Below are 18,857 nucleotides of genomic sequence, written 5' to 3'. Positions count from 1 at the left end.
TCAAAGGGAAGTGTTCAAAAGGTGATTTTAACTGAATGTTAAAACAGACCCTTCATTAGTTATATCAAAGGAACAGAGTGCCCTCTACTGGAAGTCAATAAACACAAAATAAATAAAAATACACTTAATTACACTTAAATAAAAATACACTTGTCCTGACCAGTTTGGCTCAGTGGATAGAGCGTCGGCCTGCAGACTGAAGGGTCCCAGGTTCGATTCTGGTCAAGGGCATGTACCTTGGTTGCGGGCACGTGCCCAGTCGGGGGTGTGCAGGAGGCAGCTGATCGGTGTTTCTCTCTCATCGATGTTTCTAACTCTCTATCCCTCTCCCTTCCTCTCTGTAAAAAATCAATAAAATATATTTTTTTAAAATACACTTAATTTTTTTAAAGGCCTACCATTAAATAATTGCTTACACTAGGCTAAGAGTAGGGTTTTTTAAATTTCTAACAAAAAAAAAACCACAAGAAACTAATAAATGTTTAAAATACTTAAAAATAAGACCAAATCTCTCTCTAATGCAGATGTACACAGAAGAAATAAACCTTGAATATTCACATATAAACAACATGTTGCAAATAGCTCTCTTCTGCTAAAAGGAAACATTATCATCAGTTATGCAGCAAACTCTGGAGAACTGGATTCAAATATATGTCCTAAACTGGTATGAAAAGCCTGGCAAAGAAAGGTAGTCTACCAAACAGTGAGATACTCCTGTTCAACTGTAATGGGGATCTGTACAAAAACCCACAAGGAAACTAGTCTTTAAACTTTACAGCTATGGCCTAAATTTCAATTTCTGCCTAAAACCATATCAGACCCTGACCATGAGCCACAAGCAGAAATAAATATTTCTGAGTCCTAAAATACTATGCCTGATGATACCAACATGAGGCGGTTAAGGCTTCTTTAAACACATGCGATATGAAACATTAGTTATAAAACTTTCAGAGTAAAATGTTAATGCCACTGTGGAAAATAGCATGGCAGTTTCTTGAAAAATTAAGCAATTACCATATGATTCAGCAATACACTTCTGGGTAAATAGCCAATAGAATTAAAAGGACTAAAACAGATATCTACACACCAATGTTTATAGCAGCATTATTCACAATAGCCAAAAGGTAGAAACAACCAATGTCCAACAACAGATGAAGAGATAAACAAAATGTAGTGTATAAGCACAAAGGAGTATCATTAAGCCTTAAAAAGGAAGGAAATTCTGACACATGCTACCACATGGATAAACCTTGAAGAGTTATGCTGAGTGAAATATGCAAGACACGAAAGGACAAATATTGTATGATTCCTTACATAAGGTAACCAGAATAATCAAAATCATCAAGATAGAATAGTGGTTACCAGTGGTGGGGAGAGGGCAGGGTGGAGGAGTTATATAATGGACACAGAGTTTTAGTTTAGCTTGATAAAAAAAATCTGGAGACAGATAGTGGTCCTGGTTACACAACAATCTAAATGTACTTAATGCCACTGTTAAGTTGTTTGTCTTTTAATATATTTTTATTGATTTCAGAGAGGAAAGGAGAGGGAAAGATAGAAACATCAGTGATGAGAGAAAATCATTGACCGGCTGCCTCCTGCATGCCCCCTACTGGAGATCAAGCCCACAACCCAGGCATGTGCCCTGGAAATCGAGCCGTGACCTCCTGGTTCATAGGTCGACACTCAACCACTGAGTAACACTGGCTGAGTGCCACTGTAAACCCTTACTATATGGTTTTGATAATTTCAACCCTTATTCCAATCTAGCTATAGAAATCACTAAACAACTTGAAACAGTCTTACTCTAATGAACTTTATCTAAAAATAACAATGTAGTTTTAATTGCTGCATTAAGAGCAAATGAAGGTAGTAGCAATGTTTAGAGGGAAAAGATTATACATTTAAAATACAGCTCCCTTGAGCATGTTACCTCATGTGCAGTATCCCAATAAGCATGGCAGCCAAACTTGAACTGAGTCTTCCCATAATACAGCAACGACTTAACTGAGAAAGCAAATCAGCAGGTAGACTGGGTAGAAAATATATAAGCTGGACCAAACACTGCTGAGACTCTGCTGGGAGAACCACCACAGTGCCTTCTTGTGGATCTAGTGGGACAGATGGACACATTACATTCAACTATAAAGATGTACAAAGCAGAGATTAAATTAATAAAGAAGATTGATTATTTTTACTTATGCTGAATTCCAACATATCAATTACATGAAAAAGTTTCATCATAAAACATGATTGCTTAAGCTATTTTCTAAAGTAAAACATTGAACATAACCATTGTTTATTTAAAGATACATTTGTTTAACACTGCAATAATTTCATAACATCCAAGTTTGTCTTGTTTGAACTAAGAACTTTCATGGGGGTAAAGGGACTGGATACAAAGCAAAAGAGTAAAAAACAAGCACTTTTGCTAAACAGTGACAATTACAGTATAAACCTAACCTAAAGCAAAAGACCTATTTGTGTGTGCATATACACGTGCACACATATACACACACACACTCCTACATATAAGCAGTACTGAAAACAGATTTTAAAATATACCCACAAAAGGTGGAAACCAAATGTCCTTCACTTAATGAATGGATAAATATAAGTGGTATACCCATTAAATGCAATACTACTTAGCAATAAAGAAATAAAATACTGAAATATGCTTCTTCAACATGAATGAATCCTAAAAACACTCTAAGAAGCCAGATTCAAAAGGCCCCATATTGCATAATTCCATTTATAAGAAATGCCCAGAACAGGGGAATCCAGAGACAGAAATACAGATTAGTGTTTGCCAGGAGCTGGGAAAAGCGAGAATGGGAAGGGTCTACCAATGGGTACTTTCTTTTGGAGGTGATAAAAATATTCTAGAATTAGATAGCGATGATGTTTGCGCAACCTTGGGAATATATTTTTTAAAAATTTCTGAACTGTACATTATAAAATGGCAAATTTTATGGTATGTGAATTACATCTCAAGAACAAATGTAAATTATATATGTATATATCCCAGAATGCTTTTAATTGATATTTTGACTAAAATATGAAATAGTTCTAGGGATCAATAAGGCGTATTAACATATGAAGCCATACAAGATATCCATTATGATTAAATAAGAGATTTCCCACCAAAGCTTCAAAGGAATTTAAAATACTTGACAGTTTTAAATTTGTGAATAGCAGGTGGTTTAAAACAATTTAAGAATGCAAGAAGCACCTATAACCATTAACCTTCTAAAACTATTCTAATAAAGAATACTTAGTGTTAAAAATTAGCCCTAGCCGGCTTGGCTCAGTGGATAGAGCGTCAGCGTGCGGACTGAAGGGTCCCGGGTTCGATTCTGACCAAGGGCACATGCCTGGGTTGCGGCTCCATCCCCAGTGGAGGGTGTTGCAGGAGGCAGCCCATCAATGATTCTCTCTCATCACTGATATTTCTCTCTCTCTTTCCTTCTCTCTTCCTCTCTGAAATCAATAAAGAAATACATATATTTTTTAAAAAAGGAAAATTAATTTACTATGTGATGGTTGATTTTGTTTGGGTAATTTAATCATGGCACAAGTAACCTACAATAATTTAAAGGAAAGGCAAACCTAAAGAGCTTTCCTTAGAAACTTCTTTTCTAAATCACAATGTACCAATGATCACCTATACAGTTAAGCGAACTCTTACCATAGATTCGGAGAGCCGTAGCTTGTAAACTTTTTAGTAATTCTTTATTTGCTCGTGCTGCAGCAGTCTGGATGATATCAATAAGCTGTGTTGAGAGTTCAGGGTTTCGGGAGCCAAGATGAGCAAGTTGCAATGGTAAACCAGCCAGCCAACGGGATAACACTTTACTACGATATCTAAGAAAGGCCAAGGAAGAACAAAATAAAGTATAATTTGAAAGAAAAGGAACATAAATTTAAACAAAAAAAAATTTCAATTTAAATACACCATAAAGTGACAAGTCATCTACAATAATACATTCACTCATTTAAACATTTGAGAGCCTATGAGATCACCAGCATCATTTACTTAGTGGCAGCATTTTCTAGGTTTTACCCACTAGGTTTGGAGCACTAAATTATCGACCCATGAACCAAGAGGCCATTAGTTTGATTCCTGGTCTGGGCTCATGCTTGGGTTGTGGGCTCAATCTTCAGTAGGGGGGGGCGTGCAGGAGAGAGACGATCAATGATTCTCTTTTGATGCTTCTATCCCTCTCACCCTCTCCCTTCCTCTCTCTGAAATCAATAAAAACATTAACATGTAACTATTTATCCTAAGTAGTGTTAATTATTGCACTATATTAACTTACTGATGCAATGTAGGGTGCCCCTGCACTAAATGGCTTTGAACTTGTGTTATTTCAGTTCTTTAGTATACTTGCTAAAGCTCTAATGCAGTGGTTCTCAACCTTCTGGCCCTTTAAATACAGTTTCTCATGTTGTGACCCAACCATAAAATTATTTTCGTTGCTACTTCATATCTGTAATGTTGCTACTGTTATGAATCGTAATGTAAATATCTGATATGCAAGATGGTCTTAGGCGACCCCTGTGAAAGGGTGTTTCGACTGTCAAAGGGGTCGCGACCCACAGGTTGAGAACCGCTGCTCTAATGTCTCCATTAATCAGGTAACAGCAATCACTTTTGCTGACTCCAAAAAACTTAGTGATTTAAGCATGACTTCTGATATCACAGACCTGAATTTAAAATCTCAGCTACCTCTATTACCCATTAGTTGACTGACAACCACCCATTTATTTAACCTAAGCTTGTTTCCTTCTGTAAAATGAGAGGAACAGTATCTACCCTTCATAGTAGTACTATGAGAATTATTCAGAAAAATTATGGAAAGTGTTTGGCTTATAGTAGAGACTCAAATATATTCTAAAAACTCCCTACACTTAACTAGGTATCCCAAATCTCTACCTTCCAGCCAACATCTCTTCCAGGCTGTCCCAAATAAACATCAAATTCACCATATCAAGAAATTAATTCCTTAGTTCCACTCTTCTATTGTCTGTCTCAACTGACAGCACCAAACTAAGCCAGTAACTCATCTCTATTGCCCTCATTCTTTTCTTTTCACATTTTTATTGATGTCAGAGAGAAAGAGAGAGAGGGAGAGAGATAGAAACATCAATGATGAGAAAGAATCATTGATTGGCTGCCTCCTGCACGTCCCACACTGGGGATCGAGCCCACAACCCAGGCATGTGCCCTGACCGGGTAATCGAACTATGACCTCCTGGTTCATAGGTTGATGCTCAACCAACTGAGCCATGCTGACCAGGGCTCAATCTCCATAATTTTTATGAGAAGCAAAGAAAGGCTGAGGCTGCTGTAGGTTGTTCCAACTATCCTTTACTTATAAGCAGACATACTCAAAGAGGCTTTTATCTGCTCAGTTATGTGTATAAAGATTACTGGCACTATTCTATATGCTTCTTCATAAAATTATATATCATTTCTTAAACATAACCATCTAGAATTTAAGCACCCTATCATCTTATTTAAATAAACTACAAAATAACTCAGTGTAAAAAAGAAAGGCAAAGTAAATGAAACTTTACCTGAATCTGTAAGATCTCAGTTCTTCCTTTTGATAGATTTTACTGAAAAACTTCAGTAACAAAGTGCGAACTGGAAGGATAAGGCCTCTCTGCTGATACAATGTATAAACTGCCTTGATGAGAGACTCTGTAGCCTCTAAAAACATAGAAAAAAACAACTACTTATGAATCAAAAATATTTGGTCATCAGCCCCCAAATTCCTTTAAAAGCACAGAGGATAGTTTTCTTTATTCCTATAACAAAGCAGATCTTAGCCACAAACTGATGACTACCATTGAAGTCCTACAGCAATGGCCTAATATAAAAGTCAAACCTACCAGAAATTACAGTATAAACTTTCCTAAGGGAAACAAACCTAAGTAGAGATAACAAAAGCAGGATATTAGAAAGGTGACTAAGATGAAAACCAAATGGGAAAGCTTTTTGAATGAGAAAATTAGTAAGTCACACTAAAAACTGACAAAGTGATGTAACTTCAAGCTAGAAGAAATGTAGAGAAAGGCAGGATTCATTCTATAAGAAAAAAAGGAAAAAGCTCTCAAATTCTAATCCAACTACATCAGAAGAGAGTATTTCTTCATTAGGCTCAATGGCATTTCCTCTTAATAATATCTACCTCCTTTTACACCAATTCTGTAATCTATTAGAAATAGTATCAATTTGCTTCAGGAAGGGACCTATCCATTAAGAAAGAGATGCCCTGGGCCATAAACAATTTCAGTATTTAAGTAGATAATCCTTTGCCAGCTACCTTTTATAGCTTGAATGCAATTAACTTGACTACATGGAATGTTTAAAAGTTATCAATTCAAATAGCATGCATAAGAGCTCCTCTCACATAAAGATAAAGCAGCATAACCTACCTCTGTTTGGTTGTATCTGCATTAACCTCCAGGATACCCCAAGCAACCTGTTCAGCTGCTTACTATTTAGCCTAGAGCCATCTTCAAGGGTCTCTGTCACAAATTTTCTTATCATTTCTATCCAATAGGAATCCTTCTGCAAAGTTGAGGCATTTGCCAGAGAGACCATGATATCAGATAGTGTTAAATTCAGTAAGAGATGGTCTACATTATTGGAGAGAATCGTGCAATGCTTGATGCTAAAAACAAAGACACATCAATTAAGTTTGGTGTCTACCATGCTTACACTTCACTTACAATCCTTAAATAATCTATCAATGAGTCAAAGAAAACTATTTTTTTCCAATATCACTCTTTCTTCAGGCTACTGTCACTGATAACCTATTAATATTAGTTTCATTACCAGTTTCCTCTTGTATAAATGAGAGTACATGACCTTTAAAATACTCTCTTGCTTAGAGATAATTACATAGTGTCTCCCCCAAATAAAGCATCCACCTCAGCAAATTTTATTAAATTCATATTTATATCATTTTCTATTTGACCCCAGATAGCACAAAACATTCAGATTTAAAAAATAAAAAACTTGAAGTTCATAGACTTAAAGTGACTTATTCAAGATCAGCCGAACTACTGCTACTTTTATTTATTTCTCTCTCTCTCTCTCTCTCTCTTTCTCTCTCTCTCTCTCTCTCTCTCTCACACACACACACACACACACACACAAATATATATATAGGGCTAATATGCAAAGTGCCCCCTCAGGAGTTTGACCGGGAGTTCGATCGCTTGCTATGACATGCGCTGACCACCAGGGGGCGGTGCAGAAAGAAGGCCACCCCCCCCCCCCCCCCCCCCCCCCCGCCATTGCCCTGATTGCTGGCCAGGCCTAGGGACCCTACCCGTGCACCAGGCCTCTAGTTTAGATATAAACACCTCACAATGTAGAAAGTTCAAGTTTAAGGCTAATTATTTTCTCATCATTTCAGGTGAAGCAACTGTTCAAGTCTGTACAGTGGTAAAGAATCACAATACCTTTTATTTGTTTCTTTCTTTCTGTGCTTGGTTATTTCTTTTAAGGCATATGGAAAATGACTCATAAAATGGTGTTTGAAATCTGTAAGATAATTCTTTCGAAGCCAAGACTCCTATTAAAATGAGCAAAGATTAGAAAACCTACTAAAAACAGTAATTATAAATAACCAATAAAACTGTAAACAGAAATTTGACAACCTGTCAATATTCAACTATAAATTAACCATTAAAATACACCTTCTGGCCCAGCTGGTGTGGCTCAGTGTTGAGTATCGACCTATAAACCAGGAGGTTATGGTTTGATTCCTGGTCAGGGCACCATGCCCAGCTTGTGGGTTCAATCTCTAGTAGGGGGCTTGCAGGAGGCAGCCAATCGATGATTCTCTCGTCTTTGATGTTTCTTTCTCCTCTCTCTCTCTCTCTCTCTCTTTCTCTCTCTCTCTTCCTCTCTGAAATCAATACAAACATATTTTTTAAAAATACAGCTTCTGCCGAAACCGGTTTGGCTCAGTGGATAGAGCGTCAGCCTGCAGACTGAAAGGTCCCAGGTTCGATTCCAGTCAAGGGCATGTACCTGGGTTGCAGGCACATCCACAGTGGGAGATGTGCAGGAGGCAGCTGATCGATGTTTCTCTCTCATCGATGTTTCTAACTCTCTATCTCTCTCCCTTCCTCTCTGTAAAAAATCAATAAAATATATTTAAAAAAATAAAAAAATAAAAATAAAAATACAGCTTCTGTTCATGATATATGTAAATAAATTTAAAAATCAGAATAAACTGTTAGAGCATCCAGTTTTCACCCACAGATCTTTAGGTGCTTAATAATTATTTTTACTTGAATTTTATCTACTGTTTAAGAGGAGAAGGGAAAGAATAAAGATTGAAGAAAACCCTGAACTTGAACCACTAATGCAATATTTATAAAATACACAACAGTCTTCTACCTAGTGTTTTATTTATAACATAACACTATTTCCCAATTTCATTATTTCCCATTAAAGGTAGTCAACACTAATTCTTCAGCAGTATTTGTGAATGTACCATTCATTCTCTCCTACCTGAAACACTGTCTTATTCCAGGTTACAACACTTTTTCCCTCCTACCCAGAGGACCAACCCTTCCATTTTGCCAGACTGAGGGGTTTCTTGGGATGTGGGACTTGAGGTGCTAAAATAGCTGGTCACCATATAGCTCCTTAGTGTCCTTCACTGGATTCTTCTCTTTTTCCTGACCTATAAATGTAGTCCCAACATCTCCTCTTGGACTTCTAATAGGCATCTTAAATTTAACATGAATAAACTGAACTCTTCGCCCGTTCCCCAGCGGCCACACTATCATTTGGCTACGCATCATCCTTGCTCCTCTTTTCCTTCTGCTGGCTTTACCAGAACCTAGCTGCTTCTCATCATTTCAACCACTAGATACCATTCTACTCCAAGCCACTTTATCTCCCATCTAGTTTACAATAGCCTCCTAACTGCTCTCCCTGCTTTTCCTGTTGCCCCACATGTTAGTTCTCCACAAAGCAGCCAGGGCGACCTTATAAAACATAAAAATTCAGACTGTGTCACTCCCTTACTCAAAACCCTCCAATGTCTTTTCACCACCCTCAGGTTAAAATCGAAACTCCTCACCACGGACCGCATGGTCTCACGTGATCTGGCCACTGTCACTATTTCTCCCTCATCTTCTACCATTCTCCCAGTACCTTACGTACACAGCCCTTCCTCCCATTCCTCGGCCACTTGTTCTCACTTCAGGCCTTTGCGCTTGCTGTTCCGTATTGCTTAGAAGGCTCTTCCCACAGGTCTTCACCAGACTTGCTCCTTCACTTCATTCAGTAGCACTTCCTGACTCCCTATTTTAAACACCCCCCCCCCCCCACTCTGTTCCAGCACCTATTCGCTCCCCTGCTTTACTTTCTTTTCCTAGTACTGCCATCATATATTTGTTTACCATCTATCAACCCAACCAGAAGGTAAGTACTGTGGAGGCAAGCACTTTGTCAGTCATGTTTATCTCTGTACTCCCAGAGCCTAGCACCTAGCTCACTGTAGAGCAGTGCTGTTCAACAGACCTTTCTGCAATGATGGAACTATTCCTCATGTGTTGCCCAAAATAGTAGCCACTAGCCACATGTAACTACTGAACACTTGAAATATAGGCAGTGTGACTGAGGGCCTGAATTTTAACTAATTTAAACAGCCACATTTATAGATACTCAATAAACCTCTGATAAATTATTACACCTGACTGTTCTTCACAAATTCTAACCCTTGTGGGAAAAAGACTATAATAGCAATGAGACCTAGAGACAAAAAGTAGCAAGCATTAAAATACAAAATTAAGACACAATGAAATTTCTATACTGTGTAATTATAATACTGACTCTGAGACTTGGAATTCACTTAGGTTAATTTCACTCACACTACACCTGCAAGTACAGCTTACCTACAATAAAGGTAACGTTTAGAGATGTTTTCTGACCTTACATCCTTTATCAAGATAAAATAGTATACACTCAGCAAGTTCATGTGTAGCTTCTTCTCTAAAACATAAGTAGTACAAAAATAACTCAGGGATGGTTATAACATCTTTAGTGTGATCCATTTCTACTAAACTAACTTGGCAATGTGGCACAAACCAGAAAAGACTACTTAATCAGCAATTTTTTATCCCTAGAAGTGGCCACCAGGTACTAGAATGTTCCTACATAATCAATCTGCCATAAGCAATAAATTGTAACCCCACTGTGAATTATAACTAATGAAAATAAGTATAATAAAACAAGCATTTCACTTAAAAAAATTTTAATATTCAGGTAACTCTCTCACAAAGCTCTATTAATTTGTTGTGTGGAGCAAAAGTAAGAAAAAAGATTACAATTAAACCCTAAGAATTGTTTGGAAAATGTGTAATTCCCCTTGCCAGGTGGCTCGGTTGGTTGGAGCATCACCAACCCCGTACACCAAAAGGTTTCAGGTTCATTTCCCTATCAAGGTGCGTATGTTAGGCATCCGATGTTTTTCTCTTTCTCTCTCTCCCTCCCATCTCCTCTCTAAAATCAATAAACATATCCTCAGGCAAGGATTTAAAAAGAAAAGAAAATGCATAACCAATCAGTGGTAATATGCTAGTATCTAATCTGCCCATTTATGATAAAAGGTATTACTAAGAAAACAAAGAACCCGTTAGTTCTCACCAATTTGTGGTTTTCATCATGTTGCTTAGAAAGTTTCCACAGAAGGGAAATAATATTAAGAACTTGCTGCATAACCTGCAGTGGTTCTCGTTCTACACCATTTCCAACCGAAGTAGCTAGCTGTGGAGGAACAGCTTCAATCCAGCACTCGATCAGCAATGGAATTATTATCTCAATAAATCCTTTCAAGTTTTCAGGAGATGACAAGCCTTCATCCACACTGCCTAGTCCTCCAATCAGGTTCCTAATAAAGAAGGATAAGAATAAAAAATATTTAATGATTAAAAATTATTCCTTGCTTAATGTAAATCTTAAATATAAAGTACCAGTAAAATAAAGAACCATGATATTGATCAATTATATTGATCAAGACTAGTAAGAAAAATAAAATTCTAAGATGACAAAGCCAAGAGGCTATCAAGCTTTACTTCTCATTAGGCTTTGCTAAAAATGAATAAATTAATACTTTCAAATGATGCCTCCCATGAGTAAATAAAACCAAATCATGAATAACTATTATGAAAACTATGAAAGACAATTGCATGTCTTCCCACCATTAGCCATCAATTGTCAGCAGTTATAATTCAATATAGGAAAACTGAGTGTGGACATAACTGAAATCCTTACCGTAGCCTGAACTGTGAACTGACATTTGGCTGTGAACCCCCATTTTCATAAACCTGGATGTGTTGCTGGTCGTTGGCATGTTCCTTCCAGTTGATAAAAATGGAGTTGCTAGTGGCATGGGGATTTTCTTTTTGTTCCTGAAGTCCTTCACTTTCTCTCAACCTACTGGATCCATCTGCCAAGGCCTGAAGGAATTTACTGAGTCTCACTAAGACTTTCAGCCTCCACTGCTGAGAAGTGAGTCTCCGATTAGGGTTTACAGAAAGTATCCAGGACTGGGATCTGTCTCTATTTACCAATCCTTTGGACAGCTGCTGATGAGAAATAAGTTCTACAAAATTCTTAAGCAATATACTGCTACGGCCAGTAATTAGAGCTGGGTACTCTTCCAGCAGAATGTCCAAAACTTTTAAAGAGTCCTCCTGAATTCCTTCAGTAATGTGAGTCATGGCACTAGAGAGATGGGCACTTACCAAAGGAAAAAATGGAGAAATTTGTTCAGCTCGTATTTTGGGGGCCAGGAATTGAAGAAGTTGAACTGCTGCTAATCGTACATTAGCATCTTTATCTGTAAACACAGCAGTAACTTCACTTAATATGTTTGAAAGGTGTGCATCAATTATAAATGGGTACTGAGATAAAAGATCTTTAAGTCCAAGAAGAGCACTTTGTTTAACCCCAGCATTATAGTGATGCATCTGTGATAGCAAATCCTATAAAAAAATAAAAAAACACAGGTTTTAGGTATACACACACACACACACACACACATATATATGCATTATATTATTTTCAAATAAACATGCTATCTAAAAATATACTGATAAACTGACACTCCTTGGGGAAACTGCCTCAGTAAGTATTTCTAAATAACACTTAGCTTTTATTAAGATCAGAAACACAGTTTTATATTTAAACTAGTTCTAGCCTAATAAAAATATTACATAATTTTTGGTTAGAATTTTCTTTTTGAAAATAACCTGCATGCAGACTTAGGCACACTATCATCACCACCATTTGAAGACCTACTATGTACTGAACTTATGCTGGGTGCATTCTCATACTCTTCATTTAACAGGCCCTTTCTATTTTAAGTGGTTTTTCAGAGTGTATATGTATTTTATTCATATTATAACATCTGAAAATTTTCTCTATGGAATTTACATAATCTGTGAAAAAACATGACTTTGAATACCTTTTTGATATTATTTAACCTTTGGAGCTTAAAAGCAAAACTAGAAAACACATATCATCTCAAAGACTTGTTCACAAATATTCATAAAAGCATTATTCGTAACAGTCAAAAAGTGGGATCAAATGTCTATCAACGTTAGGAAAATGTAATATAACCATGCACTGGGATATTATTTGACAACACAAAAGAATTAAGTACTGCTCTGATATGCTATAATAAGAATGAATCTCATAAATATGCTACATAAAAGACCAATTACAAAAGACCTGGTATTGTATGATTCCATTTCTTTTAAAATGCCCAGAAGCAGCAAATCTATGCAAACAGAAAGTGGATAGGTGGCTGCCTAGGGCTAGAGGGAAGTAACAGGAATGACTTTATAAGAGTATGTATAGCATTCCTTTCTGAAGTGATAAAAAATGTTTTAAAATTAGATTATCGTTGAGAGCATAATTGTATTATTTTTAAAACCACTGAATTGTCATCCTGGCTGGTTTGGCTCAGTGGATAGAGTGCCAGCCTGCAGACTGAAGGGTCCCGAGTTCGATTCCAGTCAAAGGTGCATGCCCAGGTTGCGGGCTCAATCTCCAGTGGGGGGCGTGCAGGAGGCAGCTGATCAATGATTCTCTCTCATCATTGATGTTTCCATCTCTCTCTCCCTCTCCCTTCCTCTCTGAAATCAATAAAAATATATATAAAAAACAACAACACTGAATTGTCATTGTAAATGGGTGAATTTTATTATGTATAAATTACATTTCAATAAAGCTACTAAATTTTTAAGTAAAACTATTGCTCAAACTTCAATTAACTTCACACATTTATTATGAACCTATAAGCTGTGTTATAAGTGTTCAAAAAATGAGCAAGACAGATGCTTATCTCAATGTGCTATAAAAAATAGCTTGGAGAATAAAACCGCTTGAAAACCAAAACATCAAAAACTTGACATATCAAGAAAAAACACAAGGTATTTCCAGATGACATATTAAATCATCAACTAAGTATACAAGGGAGAAACCGATCACTGCGGATTTAGTTGAGCAAGTCTTTCTGGGGGAGGTGGGAAAACTGCAGTGGCAATATCAGACCAGGGTAACAGATGAACTCCAAACTTCAGCCATCAATAAGCCCTAAGAGTTAAAACAACTTCTCACAAAAACATAACTTTCTAGGTGATTTCAAAAAAAATCTAATTTTATGATAATAATATTTATGATTTACCTTTATGTTAAGTTTTCTATTGTTTGTTGGAAGTATTCCATCCTCTTTGAGTTGCTCAGGCAGATGTATAGTCTTCGTTTTAAAGTTTGTAACAGTAGCATTTTCTAACTTGGGCTTCTTTTTACCAACTTTTAGTTTTACTTTTTGAAAATCATCTTGACGTTTTCTTTTTTTGGTCATTCTTGAGTGCTATAATGAAAAGAATTAATTAAAAAATGATGGATAAAGACAAAATAAACTATGAAAGAACAAAGGTATTTTTCAACATTTACATTATCATTTATACCAAAGATAATCAAGAATCAAGGCCAACAGTGAGTATACCAAAGGATCAAAATATTAAATGGAAAATACCGCTATGAAGTAGCAATAAAAAAAATTTTAATTTAGCCAGGAGACCTGTAAAGAGAAGCCATTAACAATAAGGCAACCGGCTTGCCCCTGATTTGTCAAGGTTTTTTTTAGCCATGGAACCTTCTGTAAAGCAATGTGCTAAATGGAAACTTTTTGAAATTTTCTATGGGGATGTGGAGGGTGAGGACTGAGAGAGTGGGTTGGAAAGCAGCACAGAGTTCCTAAGATATCTTGTATCTACTCTGAACCTTAGCAAAACAAAGCCAAGTTTGGAAACAAAAGTTATTATTTAATGAAGCCTGTAATGGGAAAAGTTTCATGAACCTAAGTTGGGTCCTTAAAAAATGGCTAAGATACAGGTATGTAGCAAGGAGAGTTAATGAGCATTTCATGAGCAAAGAAAATGGTATAGATCAGGAGTAGGGGATAAGCCTGATATAGGCAAAAAAATGAAGATACCAGCATTTTGAACCCCGGGGAAAGTTCATACTAGACATAAATAGAAAATAGTATCCAAAAAACAGGATGAAAAACAGTATAAAAGGAAATAACAGAGGGATAAGGAACAAGCTCAATTAGGCCACTATTATAATAAATCAGACATGACCGTGTCATGCTGACTTCCCCCTCTTTACCACATTCTTTCTTTCAACTTATATCCAAACCTTACCACTTACACACAAAATCTTTCATCTGTGCTTCCTACCCCCATTCCCCGGCACTTCTTCCACTCTTTAGCTCTAACCTAGACCGTTCAAGAGTTTTCCCACAGGTTTTCTTGCTTGTCTCTAGTGTCTACTCCCTAATCCATTTCTAAACACATGTGACCAAGACTCAGGAGCTTTCAGGGGTTTCTGTACTCCCTTTACTGTGAACTCCTTAGCTGGACATAGCACCTCCTTCCCACCTTCTCTCCACTTTCTCTCCCTACAAGCTAACTTCTGTCTAAAAAATGTCTCCTGTACCTAGAACCAGCTCAGCCCTTCTTGAAGTCTTTTCTACACACTACAAAAATAATGAATTCTACCTCCCACTGTATACCCCACTGGAATTGTACCTCTGAAATAAATAAAATATCTGCTGTTCTATCATAATTGTCCTATGCCTGGCTATATTTTTTAAGTTAATGCTACACATGAGCCCAAAAAAATTGAGTAAAATGAAGGTTTGCATTATTGGGAGAGTAATAAAATGGCTGGTGCAAGTCCAGCAGCTCAAGTTCCAGGAATCCAGAAGCCACTTGCCTATAAGCTATGGGCTAGGATTTGGCTATATAGGTCAAGGGCAGATTCTAGAGACAGAGTGATTAGGTTCTTACTAAGGCCACCACTTTCTGGCTGTAGTTAACCACTGTGCCTCAGTTTTTATCTACAATATAGGGACACCAATAATATATATTTCATCATACAGTTGTTATGAGGTAGGATGAATGAGGAGGAAATGAGTTCATTATTTGTAAAACACTCAGAACTGTGCCTGGAACACTGGTCAACATATAAGCTATAAGGACAAATATGTATAATTTCTTAAAGTATCTGGACTAGTACCAAACACACTATTAGATGCATTACATACATTAGCATTCATTTCTCACAAAACCATATGAGGGAAGGCGGAACTAAACCCATTTTAAAGATGTGGCTCGGAAAGGTTTGTTAGTCCTTTATTAACTTGAAGAGGGCCTGGCTGGCGTGGCTGAGTGTCGGCCTATGAACCAGGAGGTCACGGTTCATTCCTGGTCAGGGCACACACCCAGGCTGCAGGCTCGATCCCCAGTGTGGGGCGTGCAGGAGGCAGCCGGTCACTGATGCTCTCTCATCATTACTGTTTCTATCTCTCTCTCCATCTCCCTTTCTCTCTGAAATCGATAAAAATATTTTTTAAAAAAAGTTGAAGAGGGATTCATATACAAGACAGTTCTGCATAACCAGCTTAATATTATATATATATATATTAGAATGAAGGTGAAAATTGGAAAACTGAGTAGAAAAAGGGCTCACCTTATTTCACTTATCCCATCCCCAAGTTTTCATCCCACCCACACCTTTCTAGTCTAAAAAAAAACCAAAATGGGTCAAACTTAAAAAAAAAAGTCCCTAATACTTACGTGGCCTCTATTAATACCAAAGAAAACGTGTTTCTTTAATTAAGCAAGTACACTTTGCGAGCGTTCCCTACAATTTATTAACTAGTATCAGAGTTAAAAAAAAAATAAAATAAACGGTACAAGACATTCAGAAAATTCGAATGAATTAACTAACCCTCCGAATCCTCTGTGCTATTTTAGACACTAAATACCTAATGGATATCCAACAGCCTGCAGTCAAGTTTATGCCATATTATTCCTCATTTCGTAGCTGTAACACTTGTGTTTTCCCTCGGTTAGGAAAAATTAAGAGGGCTGAACGCCCTTCCTTGACTTTTTTAAGGCTGCTAAGATTCTTTTCATGGTACACGGAGAACATTCTCATAGTAGGAACTCTTCAAGTTCAATTTCTCTTATTCTCACCTGAGATAAAAATTTCCATAGCACCGCAAATCAGGCGGCCCGGCTAAGCCACGTTCACATCAGCGGGGACCGAACGGAGGCAGGCGCTCCAGCTCCGGGGCTGAACACTCCACTCCCTCCCGGGAGCGCCGACGAAGGGGAGCCCCGAAGCTGAACCTCCTACATTCCAACGGCAACAAAAGGGGGGTCCCCACCGAACCGCATTCCGGCCAATTGGTCTGCCACCTCATTTCCCTCCCTAACTTCCAAATTCTTTCCCCCCAAAGTATGAAGGAGAAAGCACACTGCACGCACTCGGTCTCTGAAAATTTCCTCTCCAACCCCGTTGACGCTCATGAGCTCCCCGCAAACTCTACTGAGGGGTCCAATCGGAGACCCCGCACTTCCCTTAGAGCCAATGCCCCACACGGGCCACCCGACAGAACCGGTGGCCCGGGTCCCCTCCACACCTGGGCGGCGAGGAGGAGGCGACGGCTCATCCCCGCCCCAAGTCTTCAGTCCCGCACCCCAGAAGTGAAAGCCCCCCTGGGTCTGGAGCCACGATCGTGTCTTCTCCTCCTGTGCACCGCCGTCGGGACCGGCGCCGGGAGGAGGGGCCCGATCCACGCACACCCGCCCGAAAGTCGCCCGGACCCAAACCGCGCGAACCCGCCCAGTCACTGGAGGCGCTTCCAACGCCCGCAGGCAGCCGCCTCCGCACCGCCCGGCTCGGCACCCGGGGCGAGCTCCGCTGGGGCGCTCCGGCCCGGCCCCCGCGGGGCGCAGACCGGTCGCAGCCGGCCCTGCCCGCCTGGGCCGCGGACAGGGGGGCGAGGGCCCCGCGCGCCGTCCCGCGCCCCGGGAGGGCCTGGCCCGATGGGCGCCGGCCACTCACCTGAGAGTCCGGCGGGGCCCGGGGCGCAGAGGCAGCGAGGAAGGGCGTCCGAGCAGAAGCCCTCGGAGGGACGGCGTGCGCCGCTGGCCGCAGCCGCTCGCTCCCGGAGCGTGTTTTCAAATCCCCGAGTCCTCACGCGGCCGCGTCTCCTTCCGCCGCCCGGAAATCAGGGCCCCTCCCGCGCCGCGCCGCGCTCACGTGACCGCGATCCGCAGCCGCGCGCAGCCAGGGAGGTGGGAGGGGCAGCGGCAGGCCCCGCCCCCGGGAGGAGGGGGCCGGCGCCGGAAGCCCCCGCGCTCGGGGAGCGGAGGATGGAGAGCGCTGGACCGGAGCTCAGAGCTGGGTGCTGGGTCCGGCCCTGAACTTCTCCGACCTGCGTGGGGGGTGTCGCCCAGGTTACGGCTGATTGACGGCAGCCTTTCTCCCTACTCCAGACCACGGTTCTTCAGACCTAAAGGCACATTCAGAGAAGAATATAAGTTGAATTGGATGGAGAAAAGTTTCATTGGAACTGCAAGGGCCCTAGAATCCCTGGGGACAGGAACTGGATGGAGCAATTAAGAATTGCTTGACAGAAGGCAAAATACACCTAGAAACTAAAGTCTTAGTGGAGGATTTTCCCTAATACTTCCATTTCTCAGCACCAAGATTCCCGCTACTGAAATTAAGTGGGCCCAGAGAAATCAAGGGAGAGATTAAAATACCTAGGAAGGGGATGAGGAAACAGGGAGACTGGGTCTTTGAAAGACACCCTTGCTAAAGATTGGCAGGTGGGGTGGAGGAAAGAACCCCAGTGAAAGGATTTCAGACCTTGATTCAAATTTCTCTTTACAGCTTAACAGATAGATATGCGACTTAGTAAAGTTGGGTAGGGATTCAGAGGTAACCTGAGATCCAAGGACTGGACACAAAGGCGTTTGCTCACCAATTTTTAAAGATCAGATTTCTTATAAACATTTCTGGATTTCTGTTTTTTTTTTCTTGAAAATGTGATTTATGTGATCAGAGATAAAGTGGCAGACCAAGATGCTCACCTCTCTCTTTCCTGGCAACACAGCCATACATCCATACTCTGCTTGAATCCACTGTAAACATAAACATTTGGGAGTCACCAATATTATAGGGTATTAAAAATTATGAGACTAAATCAGAAAATGAAAGGTTTATTGCCATCCAGACATGTCCCCTGAACTCCAGACTTATGTCTAACAGCTTACTCAACATTTCCTTTGGATATCACTATATGTCTCAAGGTCGACATGTCCAAATTGGAACTCCTGATTTTCCCCCTTAAATCTACTCTTCCTCCAGCTTCTTCATCTCAAATAGCAACTTCATCCTCCCAGTCACTCATGCCAAAACCTTTGGGGGTTTTTTGGCCTGGCTTCTT

The 18,857-nt window shown here is 39.5% G+C and overlaps 1 protein-coding gene across 5 annotated transcripts in view; it reads right to left on the bottom strand.

Annotated features, from left to right (window-relative positions):
• TEX10 (testis expressed 10) overlaps positions 1-17,623 on the bottom strand; it is a 33,725-nt gene extending 16,102 nt beyond the window's left edge. For all 5 annotated transcript variants that reach the window (XM_070431064.1, XM_070431065.1, XM_070431066.1 and 2 more), the window contains exons 1-9: positions 17,468-17,623; positions 13,731-13,919; positions 11,312-12,024; positions 10,685-10,928; positions 7,480-7,592; positions 6,445-6,683; positions 5,581-5,716; positions 3,689-3,864; positions 1,934-2,111 (exon numbers count right to left, since the gene is read on the bottom strand). In XM_070431064.1, coding sequence (XP_070287165.1) covers positions 1,934-2,111; positions 3,689-3,864; positions 5,581-5,716; positions 6,445-6,683; positions 7,480-7,592; positions 10,685-10,928; positions 11,312-12,024; positions 13,731-13,910 — 1,979 coding nt within the window. In that variant the 5' untranslated portion in view covers positions 13,911-13,919; positions 17,468-17,623. The remainder of the gene's footprint in view (positions 1-1,933; positions 2,112-3,688; positions 3,865-5,580; positions 5,717-6,444; positions 6,684-7,479; positions 7,593-10,684; positions 10,929-11,311; positions 12,025-13,730; positions 13,920-17,467) is intronic.
• Between the last annotated feature and the right edge of the window lie 1,234 nt (positions 17,624-18,857).

This window comes from Myotis yumanensis, unplaced genomic scaffold (genome assembly GCF_028538775.1).
Source record: "Myotis yumanensis isolate MYYU_CA2020_CCGP unplaced genomic scaffold, mMyoYum1.0.hap1 SCAF_12, whole genome shotgun sequence".
Classification (NCBI taxonomy): domain Eukaryota; kingdom Metazoa; phylum Chordata; class Mammalia; order Chiroptera; family Vespertilionidae; genus Myotis; species Myotis yumanensis.
This window is presented reverse-complemented; position numbering and strand designations above follow the sequence as displayed.